At 39.1% G+C, this 10,575-nt stretch overlaps 1 protein-coding gene across 1 annotated transcript; it reads left to right on the top strand.

Moving 5' to 3' along the window:
- The first annotated feature begins 702 nt into the window (after positions 1 to 702).
- LOC307046737 (TLE family member 5-like) lies at positions 703 to 9,827 on the top strand. The gene is made up of 7 exons (XM_079693325.1): positions 703 to 1,132; positions 3,688 to 3,785; positions 4,334 to 4,397; positions 4,845 to 4,889; positions 4,987 to 5,049; positions 5,269 to 5,343; positions 6,275 to 9,827. Exons 1-7 carry the CDS (start codon positions 1,106 to 1,108, stop codon positions 6,512 to 6,514), a joined length of 612 nt encoding a protein of 203 aa, XP_079549451.1. The 5' UTR covers positions 703 to 1,105; the 3' UTR covers positions 6,515 to 9,827.
- The last annotated feature ends 748 nt before the right edge of the window (positions 9,828 to 10,575 follow it).

Genomic DNA, 10,575 nt, shown 5'->3' on the forward strand with positions numbered 1-10,575 from the left:
ATTTCTGTACCCAAGTGAGATTTTAATCACAGGACTTTTACTCATGTGGGAGTATTCTGACAGTAGGACCAAAACAGGATCTGAATACTTCTTCCACCTTTGCAGCTTGTCCGATAGGGTGCCAACAAGCCACGTAAGAGTATGTTTGTGTGGGACAATGTGGGAAGTGTTATTGCAATAATAAAAGATTGTTTAGATTTCAATAATGTCCATTTAACAAAAATAAATTACATTTCAATTGGAAATATTAGCTTATGAATATGAATCACAATGTTTGGTTTGACTTGATTGAACAAACTATGCTCCTTACTAAGTATAGGACTTGCATATATTTGATTTGAATAGATTTGTTTTCCATCCAACATGTGTCCTCCATTCCAACAAAACATGTCCACATTATTTCTTTGCAATCTCTGAGTCATGAGCTTGAGATAATAATTCTGGTCACAAAATGTCACAACTATTTGGGAATCACCCTCCACTGCTACACCCATAAGAAAATACATGTATATTCTTTGTTGATTGATTGATATCTGACACAGCTAAGGGGGGAGACATTGTCTCAATTTGTGGGACAAATTATACAAATGCTGTGCAGTCTCGGACAAAGTTGGACACGTGGTCCCGGGGCCCCAGAAGCCTCCCACCGGCCCTGCAGCAGCCCAGCCCGGCACGAGGCTTCAGTTCCGCAATGTGTCGCAAGGGGCGCCCGCTCCTCCGCGGATCGGTTCGTTCTCCGATGCTGCTCTTCTCTTCAAAGCAGAGGAAAGTCGGGGGCTCATGTGTCAACATCCAGGGTTTCCCCGGGGAGGTGTAACGTTAACGTTATTCCAAAAAAACCTGATGTTCCTTTGAAGACCTTTTTATTTTTTGTTAGCGTATTAATCGTCGGAAGCAGCGGTTCTTTTACCGACTGTAAAGACAAGAAAACGATCTTTGGCTCCCGCTGCTTTGACGTTAGCTAACGTTATTTTAAACGATGACAGAGTACAAAGTGCGAATAGCGTCTCCAATCATTTAATAATATCTGGGGACCTGTTAGCTTAGCCAGCTAGCCCGGTGATTCGATAAGACCAAAGGGAAAAAGGCGAAACACACTGCTGACATGATGTTTCCTCAATCAAGGCACTCGGTAAGTTGGCCGGTTGAACTTGTCCCGGTAGGAAACTAAACAACCTAGCAACACGAGCTAACGGCTAGCTATAGCAACCGACAGCTGATACTAGCTGTGCTGTTAGTAGCTGTCAGCTTCACAAAGCCTCTCTGCATCTCCTCACGACGTTAGCACCGTAATATTAAAAGCAGAGATAGCAAATAGTACTTTTACATTAATATAAATACTGGTGTAGCACTTTATTTCTTGTTTTTGACTGCAGACACATTCTGCCGTTAGCTAGCTGTTAGCAGTGGTGTAAAGTAACCAAGCACATTTACTCAAGTATTGTTCTTCAGTACAATTTTGAGGTAATTGTACTTTACCTTAGTATTTCAATGTAAAGCTACTTTATACTTCTACCTCACTACAATTCAGAGGTAAATAGTGTGCTTTTACTCCACTACATTTATTTTGTACCTTTTAGTTACTTTATATGAATTAATAAGGTGAAATATAAACAGCACTTTAATAAGACACCTGGAGTACAATTCACAAGCTACCCTGCAGTACACACAGTCATTAAAACTAGCAGCAGCTTTGATAAACTCATTAGTGCATCAATAATTATGATCCAAAAATATAATATATATACTGAGATTACTTTTACTTCAGTAACATTTTGATTGCAGGACTTGTATTTTTAACAGAGTATTCCTACTTTGTGGTACTTCTACTTTAACTTAAGTACAATATCTGAGTACTTCTTCCACCTCTGGCTTTTAGTCAAAACAGCTCATTTAAGTTCATGGCTTAGAAAGGAAGTGAGCGTGATATGTTGCATTGGTTTGCAAACATCAGTGTTTCTACTGTCAACAAACCATGTAGCATAAATATGAGGATGATTCAAATGTCCTTATATAACATTACTAACAACTTTGACTAAATCATTTGGTGTGCATCGGATGGAACATTTTATCTCCAAAGTATTTTATTGAAATTTCATAAATGTACGAATTTCAAGTGATGTTTGTGTCTGTAAGTGAGCTTAAAGGGTCTTGTAAGGGTTGAATTTGAGGCAAAATTAAACAAAACAATGGCTTATCAACGCCAAAAAGAAGCTGAAGGCAAAACATTTAATATGTCGATAAGAAAAAGAAGTAACGACAAATTCATGCCAACAAACTAAATTTAGCGGTCTCTTGTCAACAACAATGTGATTTTCAAACTATAAACGAGTCAGTTAAGATGTGCATACTTAAGACACTCGACATAGATAGTTGAGCATATAATTGCAGTTCACATGCTAATCTCTAAAATATTTTGTAAAAATATATAGAGGTGAAACAACTCATTTGGACTGGCAAGTGCTAGAAAATAGTGAAACATTCCTATCATAGTTTTCCAAAGTCCAAGGAGACCTCTTCCAAGGTACCATCAGGCAAACATCTCAATATATCCAGTTTGCAATTGACTTAAAACAAAGAAAAGCAGAAAATCCTGTTTTTGGAAAAATACTCAAATGATTACTACATTCGTTGCTAAGCATATTTCAGTTGATGAATTGCAGAACTAAAAACAAATAATCATAATAGCTGATCAAACAATCAACAATATTATGGACTATTGCTTTATTTTTTGTGCACATTTTCAAGCCAAGATGCTAAAAACTCCAACTTCTTAGTGTGAATATATGCTAGTTTTTTACAAACTAAAATGTAAAATCAATTGTTCATACTATATGAGTGTGCTTCTAAAACGCAGTGCACTGTCTACAGGGTGACTCCGTCCTCTCGGTCCAGCCCCATAATCCCACTGGAAACCTCTTGCTCTTGTGCCACTTATTTAGAGAGTAATGAGGTTTAGGGAACTGGATAAACCCCAGGATTACAGCTTTGGATTGATGGTTTAAGTGTAGTCTATACATAACCAGACTTCTAATGCAGCCCCTTAATACGTCTCACATATGGTCAGCAGTAGCACGTTTTAATCTTCCTTCTTTAAACACATTTCCTCAATCAATGCACTCTGTTGGCTTTTTAAAATGCTTTGGACCGTGGTATTTTAAAGACAGATGCTGGGTTACAATTTGATGTCAAATTCAAGCGCAGTGTTCTAAGTCTCAATTTAAACTTTACACTTGCACTCAGACATGAAGCCCAGTGTAGGCTGACCTTCATTTTAACGATCCTCTCAAAGGGTTAATCTCAGAGGTCAAACTACTGGCTCCAAACAAACACAACACATACTTAACCAGAAACGGCAAAGGTCTTCTGTAATTCCTTTATTTCTAAATTGTTCGGCAACTATTTAACCATTCAAATGTAATGTTTCAGACTCGGGATGGGTCCACCAATTGGTGAAGCCTTAAGAAGGAATTGAAACCACAGTATATCGTAGACAGAATTCAAACCAAGTATTTCATTTGATATATCTGCCCCATTGTCATCGATCCCCAATCCAGCTGATTGAGTCTGCCCGAAATCAGTATCAGTGCATCTTCATTTTAGACTGAGTGCATGTACCTGGATGCAGGGCTCAGTTCCAATGAGTGTATGTCTCTGTATGAAGGCTGATCATGTTCTGTTCTCCAGGCATCCGGTCAGTCCAGTCAACCTCTCAAGTTCACCACTTCTGACTCCTGCGACCGCATCAAGGATGAGTTCCAGTTCCTCCAAGCACAGTACCACAGGTATGCAGCGAACACTGTCTTAGCCTAACTTAATTTAACTTCAGGAGTTTATTATTATTATTATTATTATGCCATATGCAAGTCACTTCAGTGCTGTTTTTAATTCCCTTTAAGCCAGCATTTCTGCCTTTTGCAGAGTTCATTTTCTTGTTGCCTTGGTCTACCTTTGAAGCTATTGTTTGTCTTTTTCTAGGAGTGTAACTCTTAAAACTGTTGTGTTATTCACACGTCAGCTGCTCTACCTTAGATAGGTCTTCGGAATCAGGAACAAGAGCAGATTTGTTGCTTCAGCCCAAAAATAATTTTCTAATCCAGTCAATCACAATTGATTTTAGAGGCAAATTATTAGTAGTATTGAGAGCCTCGCCAAGAAGTAATTACATTTGATAGACATTGTTATCTTGTGGGAAACACGATGAACAAACATGAAGCCGAAGCAAGCCAGAGGTCATCTTAGTTTACTGTTATCTTTACTGTTGACTTATCATCACAGGACAGATTTGCCTTTACACTAACCTTTGTTTAATACTTGTGTTCGTCATTTGCAGTTTGAAGTTGGAGTGTGATAAACTGGCTTCTGAAAAGTCAGAGATGCAGCGTCACTATATTATGGTACGTTTCCTAATAATCCTTGTCAGTGGCATGTGGCTTTGTTTAATCCCATCTCCTCTAATGTTCCCGACTAAAGTACATTTTGCAGTATAAGCATAGACATGGAGTGTGTAGTGGCTGATTATTAGTTCAGTCATACATAATGACAAATCGAGTTACACTGAGGGGCTTCCTCGTGTTCACTCATCACATGATCAGTAACTGATACATGTTTTTGAAGCTTCTGTCATAGCCAATGATCAGTTACACATCTCATGACAACTACACATATTATTCCATAATCCACATTGCATAATACATGAACCGTACCTATAAAAAAAAAAGTATGCATTTGTCTGCCCTTTTGTACTTTATATAGAAGCGTTCTGGTTCTGTGTTGATAATGTACATTAAGATTAAAGCTCCAGTTTATTATAATGCGTGTCTCTTTCTCCTTTGTTTTTGTAGTACTATGAAATGTCCTACGGGCTGAATATTGAAATGCACAAACAGGTAACAATTCCCCCCTGAGATTTATACTTCTTTATTGTAGCTTAGATCCAATAGTTTGATGGTCTGAACCTTTTTCAACTTCTTTTTTTCTTTTCAGGCTGAAATAGTTAAGAGACTGAATGGAATCTGTGCTCAGGTGCTGCCTTACCTGTCACAAGAGGTAATGACACATTTTCCTGAATATTTCTCCTTTTTGAAGTTACAAAACAAGCTCTTCTGGTCAACATTGACAATGACCCAAATGTTTTTCCCATCGGTCACTTGGACATAAAAACATGGGAAATGATATCCATGTGAAAATACCCCTTTTTAGGTTTTCTGCCGTGTTCCTGTAGTTGCATGTTTAGTTGTGCTTGACCGTGTGATGTCTTTGTTTCAGCATCAACAGCAAGTCATGGGCGCCATCGATAGAGCCAAGCAAGTCACGCCCCCTGAGATGAACTCCATTATACGGGTGAGCTTCTTTCTCCCTGCGAGCGGCTATAGATGATGGGGGAATCGTGGCTCATGCCAAACATGAAATAAACCATATATAAAGCCAGTCATTGTCAAGACGGCAAAGTTACTTCAAGATTCAAATGACAAAAGTTATTGAAATAATTTACAAATCAAATAATTATACATTTTAATTGGAAAAAATCCTGCAAACATGAGGTTTACAAATGCAAGTTTGGCTGGTGTTATAATAATGCAAACATAAATACAGTAAGAGGAATACAACATGTAAAATAGGAGCAAATATAAAACTATTATATGTTTTTTTTTAAGTGTTAAAAGAAACATTAAAGGTGGGGTAGGTAATTTTGGAGAAACCAGCTCGAGTGCGCTAGAATTTGAAAATACACAGCCGGAACAAATCTGCCACTTCCTCACAGAGCCCCTCCTCCAACACACACGAATGCGCACATGACCAATGAGGGCACGAGATAAGTTTGTGCACAGATGGAAGGCTGACAGGCAGGTAGGCCATCCAGTTATTTTAGCCGGGCCGGCTCAGATGATTTGTCGTGCTTTTTTCAGTACCACGGCTTCCACAGATGACGTTTTTTTATGGATTTTTTGTCAAAGCACTTCAGATATTCATTGCTATCGGGATGTTAAGAGCATTCCATGGAAAATAACAAAAAGTGTATCTCGAGACGGTTTCTCAAACTTACCTACCCCACCTTTAATATACAAAAAAGTACTTTTAATAAGAATATGACAAATTGCTCTGAAGAATACAAGGTGTAGTATTTATGAGTTAAAGAGCTGAGCTGCTTTAGAGGGGAAGGGTTTTAGCAGAGATGGTTCTCAGTATGCGATATACGGAATGGAAACCCTATCATTTTGCTGCATTGTTAGCAACTCACTCACTCACGTCTGTACCATGCCTGTGTCTCCAGCAACAGCTCCAGGTGCAGCACCTGTCCCAGCTGCAGGGCCTGGCCTTACCTGTGGCCCCGATGCCCCTGGGCCTCACCCCCCCCTCACTGCCCGCCGTCTCCTCCAGCTCCGGCCTGCTCTCCCTCTCCTCCATCCTGGCCAACTACTCCCACGGCCAGGCCCAGGCGGTGAAGGAGGACAAGGCCCGGGAAGCTGCGGAGAGAGCGAGCCGAGGGGAGGACGGGGACAAATCAGACTAGTGCCGACGAGGAGGTTTGGAGGGGGCTGTTGTGGGGTGAAGTGTCTACAAACAAAAAAAAATAAAAAATTGAAAGGTAAAACTGTAACTGTAAATGGAGATTGATGTAAGTCTGGCTGCTGAGTGTTGATGTAGAAGAGTCACTGCAGGGATGATGACGAGCAAAGAGGACAGACTTTTGGATGTGCAGAGAACGAAAACTGCTGAATGGCTGAGTGAGAGTTAAATGTTCTTATTATTTAGTGGTAATAGACTCAGTTCAGGCTTCTAGACTTTAAATAGATGCTTTTTTAAGTGTGAGCCACGGTCGTGAGGCTTAACCAAGTAAATGTTTTCCCATTTGGAGTGAGAGCTGAGGATGAAAGCTAACGGCATTGTCCCTTACACAGATCTGCCTCTCACTGGTTTCTATTTCTTAACTCTTTTTGTTATCAGATCCCGTGTTTTTTGATCATGTCCTCCGCTGTCCACTTAGATTTCTTACTGGGCCGTCTGCCAGTCACAGTAAGCAGTTTAATGACCTCTCAGTTTCCTCTGTCGCTGTCCCTTCACTCATAACGTACAGCTCCATTTCCCTTTTTCCCAAAAGAAAAATGTCGAGCTGTGGAGAGTCATACCATTCATTGATGTACTTGGAGCCAAATTGAATCTTAGTCTAATGGGATGTTTTCAAAGGGACATTTGCTTTCAAACCCTTCAAGCATGAACGACCTGACTTATCACCATTTCTTGCATTTTCATACGACCAACCACTGGATGCATTACCTTAGCTCTGTACCTCAATCCCCAATAAATGGGCTTTTATTCCATTCAAGTTTTTGTACAAATGGTAGTATACCCATCTTGGGGGTTAATGTGTCAGGCCTAGCTGCTGCTGCTGTGCACGCTACAAGGCACGGACCATGACTCAAATGACAAGAATTAAAGTTCTGAAAAAAGTTGACTTTATTTTGACATGTGGTTTTCGTGAAGTTAAAGACAGGCTAATTAGACATTACAATGTGTCTGTGTGCTTGGGTGAATGTGATTGGAGAGAAGAAAACATTTGTTTAATTTAACTTTAGTTTTTTTCTTAAAGCACCTTTTGTATTGTCCTCACACCGCCCCCCTGCTCCTGCCCCCCCCCCCCCCCCGCGCCTCGTGCTGGTCCACTCTTTAACGGACCAAGACAAACTTGAACAGGATCTAAACTTCAGAACCAGAGAGTCGTAAAAGACTTACGAGTACTGTACTTCTGTAAGTTAGAAGAGCACTTCAGTTTATACTGAGACTGTATCAAGCACCTGTCTTTTCCTGTCTTGTTTAACTTGTGTGTGATTGTCAGGGGAACATCCTCCCCCCTTTTTTTAATTTTTGCATTGTTTTAATGAAGAATGTGTCCGGGGTGAGTTTGCTAAAGCTCTGTAAGCAACTCAAACAAGCGTTCCCTCTGAAAACAGCGTATTAAATGAGATTTTCACAGTCAGAATTTGTCCTGGTAACCAACTTATTGTTCCTGTTGCAAAATAACTCAAGCTGGATTTATATTAAGAGCATTTTCCCAAATCCATACTACATGCATATTCTATAAAGTACACTGGGCTGGAGTATACTGAATCTTTACTTAAATACAGCCCCTAATAAAACGTGACTGCCATGTTGGGTCGACTTAAATGACGATGTTTGGGCTACACATAATGGTGCCATGCAAATGATATACCAACATGTTATTAAGTTACCATTGCAACCACCCCACATTATAAAGATTAGGCCACACTAATATATGTATATCCCCATTCCGTATATCGCATACTGAGAACCATTTCTGCCAACAATTGCTTGACTATCAATGTCATTGATTATTTGAAGGAGTATCACCATGGTGCTATCAAAGGTTTTGTTGCTTTGGAGTTTCTGTTACAAAGTGAAACAACCCGTAAGTATCTTAACTAGCAGCCATAAAAAGAGCTGCTCTAATTCTTTTATTGCTCAGAAAAGTTATTTCCTTTCCTTTCTAAACTTTTTGAAAAGAAAGAAGAAAATGCAGCCCCACAATTCCTGGCATCAACTTTTAAAGCATTGCACGTTGATAACATCTACCATTCCTAATAATAACCCTACCAGTCCTTATTAAGTCTTTATAAGAACTCTTTCAAATACGGTCTTAAGATATATTTACTGATTTCTGTATAGTGCTGTTGATGGACTCTTATCCCCCATAATGCAATGCCAGAAGAAATGCGGAACGTTTGCCCACAGCTGGATACATGTAAGCTATTGGCAATAAGAAAGATCCAATAACATCTCAGAATCTGTTTGGGAAAATACATTTTCATGTTCATTTCCAAATGCAGTGGTTGACCTACAATGGAGCACATTTTGTTTGTTTTTCGTAAGTATAAAACTATGAAATATATTGATTTTCTTTGTGTACGAACTGCAAAACAGTCTAGTATTCACTGTCGGTAGTATGGAATTGGGACAGCTGAGGTTTTGAGGAATGGTAATGTTCATATTTAGGGCAGCAGAGGGCAGCAGTGCTCTCTCATTGATCATCAGTATAATGGGGTAACACTCACAGGACAGATGTTTTAAAGAGGTTCACTACGTTCGAGCTGTTATTCTCCTGTAATGCTTCCAGAGCTTTAACGCTTCACCCCGTAACGTCTGAGGTCGGCTAGAACTTTTCTCCTGTATTTTATTTTGAAAGGCACTCAAGTTGTGGCTCAGTGTTCTTTATTTTTCTCCTTCCTGTCTGTGCTAGTGTTTGGGAGCTGATGATTTTCCCTCCCTGGAGATTCGACCTTAATATATGTTGACGTCAGTCTCTGTAGAAAACCTCCTTTGGCAAAACTTAGACATATGAATGGTATGTGTGTTTGTTTTTGCTGTGAAGGGCCAATTTGTATACATATGAATATATCAATATACATATTTTTTAAAGCATTTTTGTATGTTTCAAAGCTGCTTTTTAACGTGTGTGTATCATGGAAGACTTTGGTGTTGTATGTGTGCATTACAAGCCTACAGTTAAAGAGAGGCACAATGTTGTACCATGTCGTTCTTCCTGTTTTTCCTCCCCCATTCTCTCAGTAGGCAGTAACACTTAACATTGTTTTCTAGGTTTGTAAATGTATCTCTTTTTCTTTTGTGCAAACGAAAAAACAGTTTAATGTGTTTATGAACACGGTCTCATTTTAAGATACCTGGGGCAACAAAAAAAATAATACAAAGATGTAAACAAGCAACTGTGTACTCTAATGAGAATGAATCAACCTTTTAGCAGTAAGGAAGCTTCTCTGGTGCCTTACAAATAAAAGATGTGATTGAGAGTGGTCCTTTGTCTCTGGTTGGTGTCTATGGGGGGAATAGAAGAAGTCTGAAGGACAAAAAGGAAACTTAATTGATTAAAGAACATCCAAATTATTTTAATGACTCATTGAGGCTTAGTCATGAAATGTAGCTTTTGAGAAACTGATAAACTGTTTATTTGATAGTCAACTCCTCTGCAACTAGATATCAATTCAGTGTATCCATTTTGAGGTGATTTATGTACGATCCCATGACAAAGGGTAAGGAAGAAGAGACAAGCTCTGTTCATAAGGGAAATCAAAATGCAATGGGGAAAAATGTGAAAAACTAAAACGGCTGATACATTTTTTTCTAGAAACAAGTGTAGATTAACAGTGTGTCAAAAATAATAGAAAAACATCTAGAAATGATTTACTGGATATTCCTATTTACAAACTGTTTAAAAGTGTTTATAGCAATACAAGCTTACTATTTTGGTTATTCAAGTCTAAGGAATGCACGTTTACGCACAGTCAGTCACACACAAAGCGTACACACCTATGGTACACACACACCAAACGAAACCCTCCACACTCATGTCAACTTGCTGTACTGAAGCACACTAAGGAAACAAAGTGTTTTTTAAGGACTAAGCAGGAAGTATCAGTTGACAGATAAATGTCAGTTCCCAATGGTGGACAAAGGTTTTTAACAGTGATATTATTTAAAATAAGTTTTTTCTTTAAGTGGTGTAGCATCAGCAAGTCATGTTGATTATCCCTTGTAACCGTG

Source organism: Notothenia rossii (assembly GCF_949606895.1).
Source record: "Notothenia rossii genome assembly, chromosome: 7".
NCBI classification, from domain to species: Eukaryota; Metazoa; Chordata; class Actinopteri; order Perciformes; family Nototheniidae; genus Notothenia; species Notothenia rossii.

Coding starts and splice junctions, on each gene's coding strand:
- LOC307046737 (XM_079693325.1), top strand. CDS start 1,106: ATGATGTTTCCTCAATCAAGGCACTCG. Junction 4,890..4,986: donor ATATTGAAATGCACAAACAG/GTAACAATTCCC, acceptor TTTTCTTTTCAG/GCTGAAATAGTTAAGAGACT. Junction 5,050..5,268: donor TGCCTTACCTGTCACAAGAG/GTAATGACACAT, acceptor TCTTTGTTTCAG/CATCAACAGCAAGTCATGGG.